Source organism: Artemia sp. Qi Xiang Cuo, chromosome 3 (assembly GCF_049724085.1).
Source record: "Artemia sp. Qi Xiang Cuo chromosome 3, ASM4972408v1, whole genome shotgun sequence".
In the NCBI taxonomy this organism is placed as follows: Eukaryota; Metazoa; Arthropoda; class Branchiopoda; order Anostraca; family Artemiidae; genus Artemia; species Artemia sp. Qi Xiang Cuo.
Genome location: NC_142796.1, coordinates 92,518,167 through 92,539,161, shown reverse-complemented (window position 1 = coordinate 92,539,161; position 20,995 = coordinate 92,518,167). Strand labels below are relative to the sequence as shown.

Here is a 20,995-nt window from a genome sequence, read left to right as displayed (position 1 = left end):
AGGAATTGGTTATGGACAAGCAGTAGCAACTTGGTGTACTGTCAGCTACTACTGTCATCTCATGGGATTGACTGTTTTCTACTTCCTCAGTTCTTTTGCTGATCCCCTTCCATGGGCTATCTGTAACCCAGAGTGGGCAGATATGACAACTTGTTTTCCATCAGGAGGAAATTTGTCGGCCTATGACACAAGAAATGGCACACTTGAAAGTTCTTCTGAACAGTTTTTTATGTAAGTAGATCAGAAAATTCATTTAAGGATAAATGCATAGTTTATAGTTTGTTAATCCTTTAGAACTTTTTTGTTTCTTCTGAAGTAGAAAAACTTGATTACAAAACTTGATTTCTAAAAACAATGAGTGATTTCAGACTCCTGCTATTCAGAAAAACTGAATGTTTACTCTGACTGTTCCAAAATTTCACGCCTTAAAATAATCCTGATTGTATATGAGAAATGTAGTTTTACCTATATCTATCATATTATTGCTTTGACTGTTTCCGACATAAGTTAAGATGCTTCTTTTAAAAAAATCACTATCACAAGCCCCGAAGGGCCGAAGTCATATTTCGATTCAAAAAACAAAAACAGGACAAAAACATCAAGTAAACTTAAAAAGCAAAACAAAAACAATATACGTAAAACTGTACAAAGAACGCACGTTCAATTCAAATTCGTAACTTGTCAAAAGGTTAAAAATAAGTAAAACTCGTTATATTATATACGAAAAAGACATAAGATCCTTATTAGAATTAAGAAAAGAAGGAAAAAAAGTTAATACAAACAGAACGTAAGCAAGGCCAGTAAAGGTAATAAAACTTCAGAAACTGGCGGGATGTTTTTTTTTTTATATAACAAAGTAGGGAACAAAAGTTTTTGACCTCTGTAAGTGAAACAGCGAACAGGGGACAAGGTACGGACGGACTGAGAAATAACCTAAAACAGGTGGAATCTGGATGGGGCGTGTGTTTTGGGAAAAATGTGTTCCCTACGAGGTTTTATCATTGTATTTTTGAAAAACGGAAGCACTGTGCACCTTTTCTGTGCTCAAGTTTTTCTAAATAAGCTTTCTTTTTAGAAGAAGAGATTATCGGATCTTTTACGAAATTTTTTTTAACAGGTTTCTTTCAAACAGTTCGTGGTAAGGAACTGTAAGTAAGGAGCTCAATAATAACCGAACCTCTAAAAAGCAAATTCAATAGATACAATACAAATTCATTTGATATCAATAGATACATCAAACGAATCAGCTTATTATGCTGATTCCAAATATATAAAATTCATCTAGCTTAGTGTTAGCCGTCCAAAGGTATGAGCCGGAGAAAATTTGCCTGATTTTTTAGATGGGAGGGGGTGGGGGACGTAATAAAATTCAAGAAATCATGATGAAAATCACATCGTCAGATTCAGCATACCTATGAACCCCATTGTAGAATTTTCAAACTCATAAATTCAAAAATGTAGAAATTCACTATTTTTGCCTGAAGACCGATCCCGGATACGTGTTTATTCTATTTTTTTTTTTCAGGGGCGATCGTATTGAAATAATTGTCATAGAAGATCGGGAGAGGGCAAATTAGAACGTAAATTAAAAGTTCTAGTGTCCTCTTTAAGTGACAAGAAAGATTAGAGGGCAACTGGCCCCCCTCCCATGCTCTTTCATGTCCAAAGTTATCTGATCAAAATTTTGAGATAGCACTTTTGTTCAGTATAATTGAAAGATCAAATAAATATGTCTTTTTGGGCAAATACCCTTCCCCCCACACACACACAGTCCGTGATGAGAGGCTTGTAAGTTATGAAATTTGCCCATTGTTTACGCATAGTAATTGTTACTGGGAAGTATAAAGACATTTTTTGGGGAGGGGGGATTTTGTACTTGGGGTGGATTTTCATCGGGAGAAACTTTCCTGGGGAGAAAAATTTTCAAGGGAGGTGAAATTTTCGGGGGAAATTTTACACAGGGGGGATTTGACAGAACTCCTATATGAATTTTTTTTTAATTGTCTTACATTCTCTTTGCCAACTTAATTTTGCATGTGAAAGATGTTCCGGAGGAAATATCCGGGGTATTTTCTGTGTGTTTTAATGCATGGGAAAAAATTCTATGGAAGCATTTCCGGAGTGATCGAGAAACCAATTAGAGATTAAAGTCTTTTTGAAATGAATGTATGCTAAGGTTGATTTTTCAGTAAACTGTTCTATATCTATGATGATCCAAATTTGTTTTTTACCCATTTTCAAACAGTTCGTGGTAACGAACTGTAAGTAAGAGCGACCTGGCTCAATAGTAACCGAAACTGTAAAAAATCTGAAATTTTGAAACCAATAGATACATCAAAAGAATCAGATTTTAATGCTGATTTCAAATATACAAGTTTCATCAATTTTAGTTCTACCTATCAAAAGTTAAACACCTAAGAAAATTTGCCGGATTTTTGAAAAAAAGCGGGGAAAACCCCCTAAAAGTTAAAGAACCTTAATGAAAATCACACCATCAGATTCAGTGTATCAGAAAACACTAGTGTACAGGTTTCACACTCCTATCTGCAAAAATGTGGAATTTTGTATCTTCTGCCAGAAGAAAGATCACGGATGCGTGTTTTTTTGTTTTTTTGTTTTTTTTTTTTCCCAGGGGTGATCGTATCGACCCAGTAGTCCTAGAATATCGTGAGAGGGCTCATTCGAACTGAAATTAAAAGTTCTAGTGCCCTTTTTAAGTGACCAAAAAATGGAAGGCAACTAGGCCCCCTCCCACGCTCATTTTTTTCCCAAAGTCACCCGATCAAAATTTTGAGACAGCCATTTTTTTCAGCATGGTCGAAAATATGATAGCTATGAATTTTAGGATGAGTTAATCCTACAAAGTCTCCGGGGGGAGGGTTGAAAGTTATGAACTTTACCCAATGTTTACATATAGTATTGGTTATTGGGAAGTACAAACCGTTTTCAAGGAGGATTTTTTCCGGTAGTGGGGGGGGGGGCTATGTGGGAGGATCTTTCCATGGAGGAAGTTTTCATGGGGGAAGGGACATTGCTATGAAGGGGGCGCCGGATTTTCCAGCATTATTTAAAAAAAACGATCAGAAATTAAATAAAAAACAACAACAAGTTTTTCAACTGAAAGTAAGGAGCCACATCAAAACTTAAAACGAACAGAAAATATTACGTATATGATTGGGTTCGCCCCCTAGTCAATACCTCGCTCTTTTAAGCCAAAGATTTTTTAGTAATTTCATAAGAGCTATTTATTCTAAATAACGGCCTTTGTGATTAAGATGTCATTTTTAAAGAATTGGAACAAAATTCGAAATTTAGCGTAAAGAGCGAGCTACTGACTAGGGGGAGAGTCCCCTAATTTATTTATCAAAAATAATGAATATAGAAGTTCGTTGCGTAAGTTAATTCGTAAGTTACGTATATTTATTACTAATCAAAACGTTCGTAAATAAAATTAAACAACTTTCGAAAAACCCATTTAACCCAATAAAAGTAAAATTAATATGAATTTTTTTTTAGTTATTCATGTACGGTGAGCCAAAATCAAAACATGTATTAATTCAAAAACGTTCAAAAATTAAATTAAAAAAAAATATTTTTTTAACTGAAAGTAAGGAGTGACATTAAAACTTAAAAGGAACAGAAATTATTCCGTATATGAAGGGGGCTGTCCCCTCCTCAACGCCTCGCTCTTTACGCTAAAGTTTGACTCTGTCTCACAGCTTTATTTTTTAAAACAATAAAAAACTTTAGCGTAAAGAGCGAGGCGTTGAGGAGGGGACAGCCCCTTATATACGGAATAATTTCTGTTCGTTTTAAGTTTTAGTATCACTCTTTACTTTCAGTTAAAAAACTTTTTATTTATTTAATCTTAATTATATCCGTCCTAAAGTTTTTTGATCTCCTTTAAATTAGTAAATGGCACAGTTGGTTTTAATTTAAGGGGGGGATTATCATTGTTCAAAATATTGTCCATAGAGCTAATCTGTCTATCCCACCCCCTAAAGCTCCTAAGTCTGCCTCATTTGCCTCGGTTTACCGATTTGGCGGACTGGCCTCTCCCCGATTGACTGAGATAAAATTATATCTAACAAATGTTAAATTAAAAAAACAATTTTTTTTAACTGACAGTAGGGAGCAGCATTAAAACTCAAAACGAATAGAAATTATTGCGTATATGAAGGGTTATCCCCTGCTCAATGCCTTGGTCTTTGCGCTAAAGCTATTAGCACTTTTAAAAAAGCTTCCTACTCTAAATAAACGGCCCCTGTGTTTAAGTTGCCGTTGTTAAGAAAATTGGTTGAATTGTAAAAATTTAGCGTAGAGAGCAAGGTCTTGAAGAGGGGGCAATCCTCCATATACTGAATAATTTCCGTTCATTTTGAGTTTAAATATTGCGCCCTATTTTCTGTTAAAAAAATATTTGTTTTTTTTGTATTTAATTTCTGTTCGTCTTTCAAATAATGAAGACAAATCTGGCTTACCCTCCATGAAATATACCCCCCTCCCTCTCATGGGAAACTCCTCTGTGAAAATTTCATCCAACGTAAAGTACACCTCCCTCCCATCAAGTCTCCTCAAAAAGGTTCTATCCTCGCTGAAAATCCCCCTCTCTGTAAAATTCCTTGTAGACCTTTATACAGCTTGCTCTGTACGCTGAAATTGAACAGTTTGACCCAATTTCTTAAGAACAGCAAGTGAAACACAGGGGCCGTTTAATTAGAATAGGAAACTTTTTTTTAAAGTGCTAACAGCTATAGCGTAAAGAGTCAGGTATTGAGGATGGGGCAACCCTTCATATACAGAATAATTTCTGTTGATTTTGAGTTATAATGTTGTTCCTTACTTTGAGTTAAAAAAAAATTCTTTTTTTATATTTAATATTGGATGAATTTAGCTTTATCTGACTCCATCTGGGAGATGCCAGTCTGCCAAACTGGCAGACCGAGGCAAATGAGGCAGACGGTGGGAGACAGACGGGGGGTGCTTAAGGAGGGAGACAGACAGATTAGCAATATTTATATTGGCCATATTTTGAACAATGATACCGCCCCCTAAATTATAACAACTTGTGTCATCAAGTAATTTAAAGGAGAACAAAGAAACTTAAGGCTAGGTATAATTAAGAAAATGGGTAAAGAACAAATTTGGATCATCACAGATATAGAACGGTTTACTCCCATGTCCATGTTCAATGCCTAATTCGCAATATCATTAGGAATGCTCATATTGTTGTTCATTACATTTTTACAGCATGATTCAACGACCGTTCGGTCATTGACAAATTTCTATCTGGAAATCAATTACGCTGAACAAAATAGCTATCTCAAAATTTTGATTGGATGTGTTTTGGGAAATGATGGGTGTGGGGGGTGGCTATTTGCCCTCCAATCACTTTTGACTATTAAAAAGTGCACTAGAACTCTCAATTTCCAATCGAATGAGCCCCCTTTGAAGCTTCTGCGACAACGCCTTCTATAAAAGCCTTATATGCCCCCAGGGCATAACTTAAAACTCTTGCCCTTAGAGTTGTGGGGGAGTGTCCTCGTCAAAAATATATTTTCTATCTGGAAATCAACTACGCTGAACAAATGTCTATCTCAAAATTTTGATTGGATGTATTTGGGAGAGTGATGGGCGTGGGGGGGGCTAGTTGCCCTCCGATCACTTTTGACTCTTAAAAAGGGCAATAAAACTCTCGATTTCCAATCGAATGACCCCCTTTGAAGTTACTGTGACGACCCCTTCCGTATGAAGTGCCTCTGGGAAAAAATAATAAATAAATAAATAATAAAACATTGGAACCGTATGGCCTTTACTATAGGCAACGCTACAGCATTGCCTCTGATAGCATGGATGCGTACTTCAAAAACTTCGGTTTGCTACAGGATTAATTAAAAAAAACGGACTTTAGCCCAATAAGTTTTATCAAACAGTTTATAGTGTTAAACTGTTATTAAGGAGCGACTCAGCTCAATTGTAACCGAAACTCAAAAATAGAATTTTGATAACAATTGATAAGAATTGGGTTTTTATGCAGATTGCAAATATAAATTGCATTGCGTTTAGTCTCTACCCACCAAAGGCTCCAAGCCTCAGAAGAAAAAAGAATTTTGATGGATTAAGGGATTTTGAATATAGGTGGCCTGGTTTTTGAAAAATGGAGAAACACCCCCCAAAAAGTCAATAAATCTTAATGTAAATCAGGCCTTCAGATTCAGCATATCAGAAAATATTATTGCGGGGGTTAGGATCTCCTATCTGCACAAATGTTGAATTTATGTGTTTGGCAGAAGAGTGATCACGGATGCGTTTCTATTTGTTGTTTTTGTTTGTTCCAGTGTCCTTTTTAAGAGACCGTAAAGATTGGAGGGCCACTAAACCTCTTCCCAAGAACTAAATTGGTCTCGTATTTTGTTTTCGGATGTTATGATTAGAGATCATTTTGACAAAAAAAATCATCTCCTTCAACTACCTACAAACGTATAATACAAAAGTAGATTTAATGTTAAGACCTTTAAACGACGAAGCGACGATTTTGCTTAGGGGACATTCAGATCAGAGAGAGAAGACATTCTGATTCAGAGAGATGAGTAAGAGGACAGTCTGATTGTGATGGTAAGTGTTCAGTTTATTTTATTAATATTGAACTTGTGTCTTATGTTTCAAAAATGTTTAAGATAGCATATATTTATAAATAAAAAAAAGTTTGGTAAAATTCTACGGTACTGTTCTATTAGCTGTAAACCATGCAAGAAGTGAAGTTTGGTTAATACTAATTAAATAAAACAAAATAGGATATAAATATAGTAGTTTGGAAACAAAATTTGGTTATATATTTGCACATTAGGGGGGGAGGGGGTAAAGCACTGCATATATTAAATACGTAACCTAACCTAGGTACCTTTTTCCCCCTAAACCCCCAAAAAACTTACGTTTAAATATTGTAAACGCAGTGACAAACTAATGTTGTCAATCAATTTCTCTGCTCCGAGAAACCGTTTGACTAGTTTCTTGTGGCATCTATCTTGTATTGATTGCACCAAACGCAGCAGTACCAATTCTGCTTCAGCTACTTTTGTCTGTCTTGGAAAGGGGTTAGGTTAGGAAGATTAAACTTTCAGAGATGGGTCTACAGGCTAAAGTATGGGTACTTATGTACTATCTAGAACACACGCGAAAAAGGAAGTTTGGTTGATGCTAATGAAGTAAAACAAAATAGGATAAAAATATAACAGCTTAGAAAAAATTTTTGGCTATATATTTGCACATTAGGGGGGTGGACAGGGGGTAAAGCATAGCATATATTAAATACTTAACCTAACCATGCCTAGGTACCTTTTTCCGCCCTAAGCCCTAAAAAACAATTGTTTAAATATTGTGAACCCAATAACAAACTACGCTTTAAAATCCATTTCTCTATTGAAAGAAACCCGTTTCGAAAGAAACCCGCATCTTCCCTATATAATACAGCGCGTGTGTTCCAGATAGTACATAAGTACCAAAGTATGTCCCGAGAAGGTATTTTGAAGTACCTACCTCCACTCCTTCTCCCTCTAGAGGGTCCTTAAAATTGCCTACATGACAGGTCTATACTTATTGAAATTTTGACAAACCAACATTTTACCTGAATTTTCAGTTATCAGTTTCTTTTTTTCAAGGTTTAGTTCCAAAACTGCAATTGAATATTTGAGTAAAATTTTAAGCGATATCAATGTTTTTTTCTTCAAAATTTAGCAAATGTATTTGCATATCTTTAAAACTTTATAAATTGGAATTGAGCAAAGTTGTGAAGCTGAAAACAGTTTTGTTGTACTTCATCTAAGCAGAAGATCTATTTTGAAAGGTTTCAATTTTATAACACACAGATTTGATGAGGCGCCGAACAAGACATTTGATGAGATCTGATGAGTACGTCAAAGGTATTCAAAAAATACAGGATTCGTGGCAATATTATTGCAACCGTTCAGCTCTGGAGGTAGAAAAAAGGGGGAAGTCTTTCGTTTATTTGTGTCTCGATTTGATTTCGTTTTCATTTCAAGTCCATGTCTCACTGTTTTCCTGATTGGAATATATTTCTTACTCAAGTGTCTTCTGTCGGCCTGCTACCATGCCATTGATTTACTGATTTCCACCATGAAAAAATATAGCCGTTAAGAGATGTCATAATATCTGGGAGAAATTTTTCATTGTAATTTTCTTTTCTTGTAAAATAAATGAGATTGTTTTTTGGTATTTATTGATGCTTCAGAAAGAAGAAAGGGAAACTGAATCCTAAGAACTAGATATTAGACTTTAGACTTAGGAAATTAAACAACGCTAGTGATGGAAATCCAATAAAAGAACGAGAAATCCAGCAAACAAGATGGAAATCTAATAAGGATCTTAAAATCAAACAACATGTTTTGTCAACAAATTGAAAATACAATCCGGGTATGGGAATTCAACATTTTTATTTCTCAACAAATAGGAAATTCAATAATGGCGGTTGAATTCCAAAGTGGTCTCCAATATTCAATTTCAGCTGTTGAAATTCCAATTTTGTTGTTGATAAACATTAGAAACAATTTTCGTTGAATCTCAAACGATTTTTTTTACAGTGTGGGGCTATTGGGCTAGCAGAACTCATGAAAGTGATGTTTAAATGGTTATTTGACAGCTATTGCTCATATATACGTGTTTTTTTTTCAATTTTATATTCGTAGGTGCAATATACCATTGAAAACAAAACTTATGGTGCCACTTCTTAAGTAGAAAAGCTCTGAAGTACAAAAAAGGTATCATTGTAATAGTTATGTTCTAGAACCCTTAACTGGAGGTTCACAAGAACCCCTTCCGTACCCTCCCATCCCAGCCCCCTTAGTAATTTTAATAAATCGTCTGCTCATCAGTAATCTACTAAAACATTAGCAGGCCCCCACACCGTCGTAGATAGATGTTTAATGACTCAATTATAAGATATTGCTAATATTTACTATATTTTAAAAATTCTACCATCTATTAGATTACACAGATTTTAATGTTAAATAGTTTCTGAGGAGAATTTGCATTGAACTCTTTGTCATAGTTGAAGCATTAGCTGCAACCTAGTAAAGAGTGAACCACAGTGCAAAGTCACTAAAATTAAAAAAAATGCTAAAACGGTCGTTTTTTCTTCTTTATTCCGAGAGACGCTTAGCGAGTTCTAGAGCATCATAGAGAGATGCTTACGAGCTCTTTCAAAAGTTATTTCTCATATTTACGTTGTTTATATAAATTTCGCCGTGTACAAGTGCCATATGGCAGGAAAAAAAGCACTTTTTATGCCGTTTCTCAAGGGGTGGGGCTAGCGGGCCACCAAAACATCTTAGATAGATTGTTGATAGCTCATATAAAAAATATTGCTCATATTTACATTCTTCCTATAAATTTCACCATCTGCAAGTTTCAAATCATAGGCAGCGTAATAGCGCTGCCTAAGTAAAGAACGATATAGGCACGATGTATTATTATTGTTTTTCGTGGTCTTGGACCAGGGCACTTCGTATTGAAGGAGTTGTCGTAGAAACTTCAAAAAGGGCACTTTCGATTGGAAATTGGAGTGGCTACTGCCCTTTTCAATAGTCGAAAGTGATTGAAGGGCAACTAACCCCCAAACACGCCCATCATTCCCCCAAACACATCCAAATAAAATTTTGAGATAGCCATTTTGTTCAGCGTAGTTGATTTCCAGATAGAAAATATATTTTTGAGGAGGACACTCCCCCAAAACCCTCGGTGCAAGGGTTTTAAGTTGTGCCCTGAGGGCATATAAGAGCGATATTGGCACAATGTATTATTTATTATTTTTTTATTCCTTTAGAGCAGGGCACTTCGTATCGAAGGAGTTCTCATAGAAACTTCTAAAAGGGCTCATTGAATTGGAAATTGAAGTGGCTTGTGCCCTTTTTAATAGTCGAAAGTGATTGGAAGGCAACTAACACCCCTTCCACGCCCACCATTTCCCAAAACACATCCAGTCAAAACTCTGAGATTGCCATTTTGTTCAGCATTGTTGATTTCCAGATAGAAATCATGTTTTTGAAGAGGACACACCCGCCACAGTCTTCAGGGCAAGGGTTGTAAGTTATGCCCTGGGGACGTATAAGGTTTTTATAGAAAGCCTTGTCGTAGAAACTTCAAAAAACTCTGATTTGATTGGAAATTCAAAGGGCTAGTGCCCTTTTTAATAGTCAAAAGTGATTGGAGGGCAACAAACCCCCCTCAGGCCCACCTTTTTCCCAAACAAACCCAATCAAAATTTTGAGACAGCCATTTTATTCAACGGAATTTTAAGTTCTGGAAATTAGGTCTTTGAGGATGACAACCCCCCACCCCTTCCAATCCTCATGGCAATGATTATAAGTTATGCCCTGGGGGCATCTATGGTTTTTATAGAACACGTTGTCGCAGAAACTTCAAAAAGGGCTTATTCGATTGGAAATTGAAATGGCTAGTGCCCTTTTTAATAGCCGAAAGTGATTGGAAGGCAACTAACACCCCTTCCAAGCCCACCATTTCCCAAAAAACATTCAATCAAAATTTTGAGATAGCAATTTTGTTCCACGCAGTTTAAAGTTCAGGAAATATACTTTTGAGCAGGACACTCCCCCACACAGTCTTCAGGGCAAGGGTTATACGTTACGCCCTGGGGGCATATAGGGTTTTTTATTGAAATCTTTGTCGTAGAAATTTGAAAAATGGATAATTCAATTGGAAATTCAAAGGGCTAGTGCCCTTTTTAATAGACGAAAGTGATTTGAGGGCAACTAAACCCCGTCTCACGCCCACCTTTTCCACATCCAATCACAATTTTTCCCCAACCACATCCAATCACAATTTTTAGATAGCCATTTTATTCAACGTAGTTGAAAGTTTTGGAAATTAGGTCTTTAAGGATGACATCCCCTTCCCCACACAGCCCTCTGGGCAAAGGTTATAAGTTATGCCCTGGGGGCATATAATGTTTTTATTGAAAGCGTTGTCGTAAAAACTCCAAAAGGGCTTATTAAATTGAAAATTGAAAGGGCTAGTGCCTTTCTTAATAGTTGAAAGTGATTGGAGAGCGATTAACGCCCCTCTCACGCCCACCATTTTCCCAAACACATCCAATCAAAATTTTGAGATATCTACTTTGTTCAACGGAGTTGAAAGTCCCGGAAATTAGGTCTGTTAGGGTGATAACCCCCCTCAGAGCCCTCAGTACAAGGGTTGTAAGCTATGCCCTGGGAGCTTATAAGGTTTATATAGAAAGTTGTTGTAGAATTATCAAAAACGGCTCATTTGATTAGAAATTGAAAGTGCCCTTTTTAATAGTCGAAAGTGATCGGAGAGTAATTAGCCCCCTCTCGCGCCCACTATCTCCCCAAGAATATTCAATCAAAGTTTATAGGTAGCCCTTTAAATCAACGTAATTGAAAGTTCTGGAAATTATTTATTTAAGGATGACAAACCCCCCAGATCCCCCAGGGCAAAAGTTGTTAGTTTTGCCCTGGGTGCATTTAGGTTTTTATAGATAGAGTTGTCGTAAAAACTTCAAAAGGGGCTCGTTTAATTGGAAATTGAGAGGGCTAGTGCCCTTTTTAATAGTCAAAAGGGATTGGAGGTTAACTAGCCCCCCTATCACGCCCACCATTCCCACAAACACATCCAATCAAAATTTTCAGATAGCCATTTTGTTCAACGTAGTAGAAAGTTCTGGGAATTAGGTATTTGAGGATGACAAACCCCCCCCTCCAGCCCTCAGGACAAGGGTTGCTAATTGTGCCTCTGGGGGAATATAAGGTTTTTATTGAAAGCGTTGTCGTAGAAACTTCAAAAGGGCTCATTTGATTGGAAATTGAAAGGGCTAGTGTCTTTTCAGATAGTTGAAAGTGATTGGAGAACGACTAATACCCCTCTCACGCTCACCATTTCCCCAAACACATCCAATGTGGGTATAATGTATTATTATTTTTTTCTTTTTTTTTTGTTTAGACCAGGCCACTTCGTATCGAAGGAGTTTAGGTTTAAAAACTATGTTTACCATTAAACCATTATGTTTAAAAACTAAATGTTGCCTTAAGATTAAATCAAAATGCACTGTGTTAATGCTAATTCCCAATAAGGCTTCTCAGCAGTATCCCAAGAGCGACTGAGGGTATTATCTTTAAACTTTTGGGGCTATTTCTGCTCTTAATATTTAACCAAATCTAAATAGCGTAAGTGTATCCAAGCTATCAAAGAAAGTAAACGGATATTTTTGCGAATGGTATCAAGTTTTCTATTTTAGGCCAACTAGAGGAGGTATGAAACTAAATTAAACACTACTATTTGTGTCCAGATTTTTAAAAGGTGTATTTTGTTAAAAATTTCTGAAAATTTTTCTCCACCATATAAATAGCTGGCGTAACTATAAAGTCTTAAAAAAACGAAAAAATTTAAATTATTATTTTCTTTTTCCCTGAAAAGACCATGTTAATGTAAAACGAACAGAAATAAATTAAAAAAACTTTTTCTACAAAATAAATTTTTCAAAGAAAAGTAAAGAACTCCATTAAACAGAAAATGAGCAAAAATAAAATCAAATAATCTACCAAGAATGAAACTACCACAAATAAGCATCGATAAACAGAAATTACATTAAATAAACGAGTCAAACTCAAGACGAGAAGAAATGAACATAAGTTGGGCTCAAAAACCTTTTCCCTTCCCAAGGCCAGAACAAATTTGGCACTTTACTGAAAAAATATAAATGTTTTTACTTTTATAACTTTAATAAATCAAATAATATTAACATTTTGATTACTAAATATCAGTATATATATTAAACTGACAATGCACATTCATTTGTATTTTTTCAGTAAAGAGCAAATTGTGTTCTGGCCTTGGGAAGGCATAGGGGTTTTGAGCCCAACTTATGTTAATTTATGCTCGTTTTGAGTTTGACTCGGTTATTTATTGTAATTTCTGTTCGTTTTAGGCTTCATTTATTTATCGATGCTGATTTGTGGTAGTTTCATGCTTGGTAGATTATTTGATTTTATTTTTGCTAATTTTTTGTTTAATGGAGTTCTTTACTTTTCTTTGAAAAACTTATTTTGTGGAAAAGGTTTTTTTAATTAATAGCACTAAAAACGGCACTTTTGGTAACACTTCTTAAGTGGAAAATCTTGGAAGCATAAAACGGTAACATTGTAATAATTATGGTCCAAAACCCTTAACTGGAGGTTTGCAAGAACACCTCCTGCAACTTCCTCCTCCAGTCCCCTTAGTAAGTTACACAATAAAAGTCCTACAAACACCAATATATTAAATTACATTATTAGAGGCGTGGTTCTGTCATTGCAGTGCTAGACTTCAAATTAGATTATCCTGCATTCGATTCCAGCTTGGATTTTTTTTTCAATCATGGTTTGTCCCTTCTTATGATTACTTTTCAGACAATTCACTAGGTATGTAAGCGTGATGCACTTATTTTTTAAGCCATTTCCCGGGAAGGCAGATTTTAAACCTATTACTCATATATACGTGCTTTTTATCAATTTTACCATCCAAAAGTACCATATAACCCTAAATTGGCACGTTTGGTACTACTTATTAAGCGGAAAGGTTTGGAAGCATAAAACTGTACTATTGCAATAATTATGGTCCATAGCCCTTAACTAGAGGTTTATAAGACCCCCTCACATATGCTTCCCCTCCAGAGCCTCATAGTAAGTTTCATAAATCAACTATTCATATTAAAAGTAAAAGATTATTGCGAAAACAAATTAACTAAAACTAAAAACTGTTCAACTAAACATCTACTAAAACTAAGCTTGATTGATCTACAGTTTTGAATTGAACCTTCAAACTGAACTCTGTGATGAAGCCTGTGTGCTAGTTCTAACGGCATAATTGAGGGTAAGGGACGTCCCTGCCCCCTTAGTTTTTGCTCTTGCCTAGGTTTTGAAATCACCTTTTTTTTTGGTCATTTCATTGGAAAAGACACTTGTTTAATTTAAAAAAAAGTTGGGGAAACAGCCGAAAGTTCACTTTGTGGGAATGTGGTATCAAGTCAAATTTATAAAAAGCGATTATGCATAAATATAAGCTTTTAAATGAGCCCTTAAACAGTTTTCTTTTGTTACAGTAGCCTTCTAATTTCTGGTGTTTATAGTAGCCTTCTAAGTAGGTGTTTATAAAGCCCTGTCTTCATTATGGCTTTTTCAGGCAAAGTCGGCCGAGTAGAAACAGCTTTTTGCTCATCGAAAACAAACGTTCCTGAAAAACATGTATTGTTTTGTGAAGTATGGATAATGAACTTTATGTTATAGACTAAAAGTTTTTCTTAGCTGTCAAGATTGTTTGCAGTATTTTTTAGAGTTGTCTTATCTCCCCTAGATCGGTGATAATTAGATGCTGCGGTGATTAGTTAGTAGTAGTAGTAGTAGTGGTACTATTAGTAGTTGGGGACACTCAGTAGTTGGGGTACGTCATGGGGACCCTGTTGTACGGGACTCTATAGATGTTGTACGGGACTCTATAGGGACTCTATAAAGATCTATAGATAGGCGTTAATTCCCTAATCAAGCTATCGCTAAATGTGCTAACTGTCAAAGATATCATGGGTAATTCTCCCTGAAATATCAAAAACTTCATCACCCTTTTTCTAAACGTCTAAGCAAGCTATAAAAACAACTTCTAATGCTGACATTTCGATGTGATCGCAACACATCGAACCAGTAGTGTGTAGGATAAGGACCAGCCTGAAGAAATAGCCCATCACCCATCACCCTGGTCATTGTCCTATACTCAGTGTTGCCGATCTTGGAGAAAACACCCTTCACCGATCACCCAATCTTTCAAATTGATTACAGTTTTGCCAAATTTTGTCTCCTATAACCTAAAGAACTATTAAAAGTACTTTAACACAATTACTTAAGAGCAGAAGAGATTATATGGGGTAAGCTATTATTTCAGGCTGGTTTATATTACTTCAGAGCAGAGGAGATTCTAAGGTGCACTACTTCAGGCTGGTTTATAACCAGCCTGCAGTAATAGCCCATCGTCTTATGTTCAGTTCTGGCCGGTTATAAGGGGTATAATGTGTTTGTAAGTCATAAAAAGCATTTGCAAATGATGTAGAGAATTTAAAAGTGATCTAAATCGTTAATAAGTTATCTAAAGTGTTCATAAGCGAACTAAAACGTTTAAAATTGATCAAAGGTGCTTATAATAGTTCTAAAGCATTTATAAGTGTTCATAAGCGTTCACAAGTGATCAAAATTATTTTAATTATTTGTAAGTAATCTAGAGTGTTTATAAGTGATCTCACGCTATAGATGCGCCTTTGCATTACAAGTATTTAAAGCGCTTAAAGCGATCTAGAGCCTTTATAAAGAAGCTTTAGTATGTATAAATTTTCGAAGCCTTTATAAAGTGCGTTTATAAGCTGTCCAGAATGTTTTTAAGTGATCAAAGGCTTTTATAAGTAATCCAAAGCGTTTACAAGTTATCTAAAGAATTTATGAGTTATCTTAGGTGCTTTTATATGTTCCAAGGCAAAAAGTGACTTAAAGTGTTTATAAGTGATCTGAAGTGTTGATAAGCAATCTAAAGCACTTTTAATTCATCTAAAGCACTTATTAATGATCTAAAGCATTTGTAAGTGACCAAAAATGTGTTTAAGTCATCTGAAGCGTTTTTAGTGATCAAAAGGGTTAAAGTGATCTAAAGCATTCATAGGCCTAAATGATCTAAAGTGTTTATAGGTGATTACGGCCCTAATAAGTAACCTTCAGCGTTTTTAATTGATCTAAAACCTTTATAAGTGAATACGTTCTAAATCGTCTTCTAGAGCAGTTATAAGTCATCCATAACGTTTTTAAAAGACCAAAAGCTTTTATAAATGACCAAAAGCACTTATAAGTGATCAAAAGCGTTTACATGTTAAGTAAAGAATTTATGAGTTATCTAAAGCGATTATAAATTATCTAAAGCAAATAAGTGATTTAAAGTGTTTTAAGTGATTAAAAGTGTTTGTAGTTGATCTAACGAGTTTATAAGTGATATAAAGACTTTGAAAGGGATCTAAAGTATTTGTGTCATCAACACTATTCTAAAGTGGTTTAAAGTGATGTTTAGCATTTACAAGTGTTTTAAGAAATAAAAATTTAATACAGGGTTCCCCAGGGTTTGGTCCATTTCCTGTCATTTATAAGAGATCTGAACCGTTTATGAAGGGGTCTAAAGCGTTTATAAGTGATAAAAGCGCTTATAAGCGATGTAAAGTAATTTAAGTGATCTAAGCGTATCTTAGTGATGAGAAGCATTAAAAGCTAAGTACATTAATATAAAGCGTTTGTAAGTTATTTCAATTGTTTATAAGTGACCTAAAGTGTTTATTAGCGATCTAAAGCGTTTATTGATGATCTGAAGTGTTTTTGAAAAGATTTAAAGAATTTAAAATAAAATTTAAAGTGTAAGCGTTTACAACCGCTCTAAAACATTTATAAGTGTTCTGAAGCGTTTATAAGTGATCTAAAGTTTTATAGTCTATCTAAATCGTTCATACGTATGTGAAAAACTAATAATATTTGAAGTCGTATAAGTGCTTATAATCTTTCTAAGGCCTTGTCTTCAAAATCATTTACAAGTTATCGGTAGTGTTTTAAGTGCTTTTGGGCGTTTATATGTAATCTATAGCGTAAATAAGTGATCTCACGATTTAGATGTGGCTTTGCATTTATAAATGCTTTAAAGCTTTAAATCTTTAGTGATCTAAAGTGTTTATAAAGATTCTACGCGTATTCAAAGACTCTGTAAGCGTTCTAGAGCGTTTATAAGTTTTCCAAAGCCTTTTTAAGTGATCAAAAGCCTTTATAAGTGCTTTAAAGAGTTTACAAATGGCCCAAGCATTTATAGCACTATGAAAAGACATATCAATATGGAATATCTGTTTTTTAAGTTTGTATAAGTGTTCAAAGCCTTTAAAGATCCAAAGATCTTTGATTTAAATCTTTAGATCATTTGTAAACGCTTTAAGTCAGCTATTAAACTCTTTTGATATTTTATAAAAGCTTATTATCACTTAAAACATTTTGAATCAATTGTAATCTCTCTAGAAGACTTATATTGACTTTGAACACTTATATGCGCTGAATCTTAATAAACACTCTAATTCACTTACAAACGTTTGAAAACACTTATAAATGGTAAGGTAAATCTGAAGTATTGTTTGTTATAGATCATTTATCATCGCTTTAGACACGTCACAAATTCTTTACTTAAAAAGTACACACTTTTGATCAACTATAAATGCTTTAGATCATTTGTAAACGCTTTAGATCATTTATAAACTCTTTAGATCATTTATAAATCTTTTGATCAATTAAAAACGTTTTGGATAACTAATAAACGCTTTAGAAGACTTATTAAGTTTTGAATATTTATATGAGCAGAATCCTTATAAACACTGATTTAAGGCTTTGAACACTTATACACGCTTAAAAAACTTTACAAACACTCTAGATAACTTTAACTGCTTTAAAACACTTATAAAACTAGGGTGTGTTCAAAGCGTGAGATCACTTGTAAACACTTTAGATTACTTACAAGCACCTAAAATCATTTCAAACACTTTTGATCACTTGTAAAGGCTTTATGAATACTAATAAATATTTTAGAACGATTATAAGCACTTATTATCAATTGTATCTAATAAATTTAGCTAAGAAATTTATCTAATGATAAATCATCTAAATAAATTGAACACGCTTTAGCTGACTTATAATCACTTCTTATCGCTTTAGATCACGTATAAGCACTTTATATTACGTGTAAACGACTTCAGATCTTACTTTTTTTCACATACGTATGAACGATTTAGATAAACTATAAAAACTTTAGAGCACTTATAAACGCTTCAGAAGACTTATGAATGTTTTAGAACGATTGTAAATGCTTACACTTTAATTTTTCTTATAAATTCTTTAAATGTCTTACAAACACTTTAGGTCATCAATAAACGTTTAGATGTCTTTTAAATGTCAGGAAATGGACCAACCCTTTGGGAACCCTATATTAATTTTTTTTTTCTTAAAGAACTTGTAAACGCTAAAGATCACATAAAAGCACTTTATTGTAGTATTGATGATTTACAAACATTTTAGATCCCTTGTAAAATCTTTATATTTCTTATAGACACGTTAGATCAAGCTACAAACACTAAAAATCACTTATAAACAATTTAAATCACTTATTGGCTTTGAATCATTTATAATCGCATTAGCTAAATAACTCGTAAATTTTTTATTTAACATGTGAGCGCTTTTAATCACTTATAAATGCTTTAGATCATTTGTAAACACTTTAGACCACTTATAAACTCTTTAGATCATTTATAAACGCTTTTGATCTTTAAAAAACGTTCTGGATAACTTATAACTTCTCTAGGAGAAGATTTCGAAGGTATTCACTCATAAATGTTTTAGATCAATTAAAAACGCTGAAGATTACTTATTAGCGCTTTAAATCACCTATAAACACTTTAGATCATTTATAAATGCTTTAGATCAATTTAAATACTTTTGATCACTAAAAACGCTTTAGATCACATAAAACATTTACGGTCACTTACAAATGCTTTATATCATTAATAAGCGCTTAGGTGAGTTAAACGTGCTTTAGATTGCTTATTAACGCTTTACATCACTTATAAACACTTTAAGTCACTTATTTGCCTTAGAACATTTAAAAGCACCTAAGTAACTCAAAAATTCTTTAGATAACATTTATACGCTTTGGATCACTCATAAAGGCTTATGATCACTTAAAAACGTTTTGGAGAGCTTATAAATGCCCTAGAATACTTATAAAGGCTTCGAACACTTTACACAGTAAAAACTTTTTCAAGGCTCTAGATTGCTTTAAGCGGTCTAAAAAACTTGTAATTTGAAAGCGCATCTATAGCGTGATATCACTTATAAACACTCTAATTTATTTACAAACAACCAAAATCGTTTAAACACTTTCGATCACTTGTAACGCTTATGAATGCTTATGAACGCTTTATAACGATTATAAATACTTTTGATCAATTTTAAACGTCTTAGAACACTTATTAACACTTTAGATAACTTATAAACGCTTTAGATCACTTATAAATGCTCTACATCGCTTGCAAATGCATTTGATGACTTAAAAACATTTTATATCCATTATATCCAGCCTGAACTGATCATAAGGTGATGGCCAGGGCGATGGGCTATTACTTCAGGCTGGTTATAAGCCAGCCTGAAGTAATACCCCTTAGAATCTCCTCTGCTCTGAAGTAATAATGAACCAGCCTGAAGTAATAGCTGACCTCTTATAATCTCCTATGCTCTTAAGTAATTGTGTTAAAGTGTTTTTAATAGTGCTTTAGGTTGTGGGAGGCAAAATTTGGCAACAATGTAATCAATTTGAAAGTTTGGGCAATTGACGAAGGGTATTTTTTTCGAAATTTGGCATCACTGAACATAGGGCGATGGGCTAATACTTCAGGCCGGTGGATAAGGAGGATGCTTTAAAGTGAAATTGTTGTAATAATTTTTTCCGGGAATATTTTTAGTCATCAGCTAGTTTAGGTTCCTTAAGCAGGAGTAACATAGGCTACTGTTAGTTTTTGCTAAGGGTGCCAACAAAGTATCTTGGAGTCTTATCGGAGGCTTACCGGCTAATTAAAAAAGAGGCTAGCCATGTTATCACCTTTTCTTCATCATGAAAGGGACTGTTTTACTGCATTTTGTTCTGCTAAATTACCTCTTCCGTATGATGACCTTTTCTGTGTCTAAGGCTGAAAAGATCTTTGGTCCTGGGCACAGAAACTAGGTAGTTGAAAGAGAATGGTATAGGGCAGATAAGCCTCTATTTATTTCAGCACTTGCTTTAGTTTGCTCTGCAATCAAAGTTCAATTTAAACTTGTCTGCACCAGCCTTTCATCCAAAATCAATTTGAACCTAGCCAAAATCAAAAGCCAAAATCAATTTCAACCTAGTGTGCAGTATAGACAATCGAGCCTTGGTACTCGTTGATTATCCAAAATACACTCAAGAATTTTGATTTGTAAGATCTGAGAAAAATTGTCTGTATTTGTAGACAATTAGCTTAGGGTCAGTGGAAAAACTACGCTGTAGGTATATTGTAATTAAATATTTAATATAACTATTTCATATAAATATTTAACCTTCACTTCTGGGGTGTGTTCTGTATAATTAACAAGTGCCCGAGCCTTAATTGGAAAAGGCAGAAGTAACCTATCACTTTGTCACTTTCAGTAAAGGCTAAAAGTTCACTATAAAACAAAATATACAACATACTTTCTTAACTCTCTTGTGTTGGTGGTTCTCAATACTTGATAAAAGAAGAAAATTTATGTAGCTGTGAAAATTTATGTAGCTGTGAAAATTTGAAAATTTGTGTGCTGTGAGGCTTGAAAGAAGGTAGATTTTGATCTTTTGAAACTATTTTATATTGATTAAGAAATTTTTAAAGTGCCAAAGACGGGGAGAATTAACGTTATTTTTTAATTGGTTATGTGAAAACTTAGTATATTCGACAAAAAAAAAAAAAAAAAAAAAAAAAAAAAAACGCAGGGCCTTGGCCACAAAAAAGAGAATTCACATATACAGTCGACTCTCGGTAACTCAAAATTCCTCAGACCATCATTTTTCTTTGGTTTACTTATACCATCGACACTGTCGACACTGTCGATAGGCAGTCACTATGGCTAATCCTCCAGTCTGCTGGCGTACCCACGAAAATCGTCCGTCTCCTCAAAGAACTGTATAATAACACTGAAAGTGCGGTGATTGTAAATGGACGGCCTTCTGGATATTTCAAAATTAAAAATGGTGTCCGGCAACGATGTGCCGCTGCACCTGAGCTCTTTAACTGTGTAATAGACCACATCATGAATAAAACACAGAAGGTGCAGTCGTTTGGCATAGAGTTTGCTGGAAGAGTTTTTTCAGACGT

General features: G+C 34.4%; 1 protein-coding gene across 1 annotated transcript in view; it reads left to right on the top strand.

The window, feature by feature from the left end:
* The window catches only part of LOC148954752 (sodium-dependent nutrient amino acid transporter 1-like), a 201,006-nt gene that overhangs the window by 66,059 nt on the left and 113,952 nt on the right, over window positions 1-20,995 (top strand). Inside the window, exon 4 of the mRNA XM_089086726.1 lies at window positions 3-231. Coding sequence (XP_088942852.1) covers window positions 3-231 — 229 coding nt within the window. The remainder of the gene's footprint in view (window positions 1-2; window positions 232-20,995) is intronic.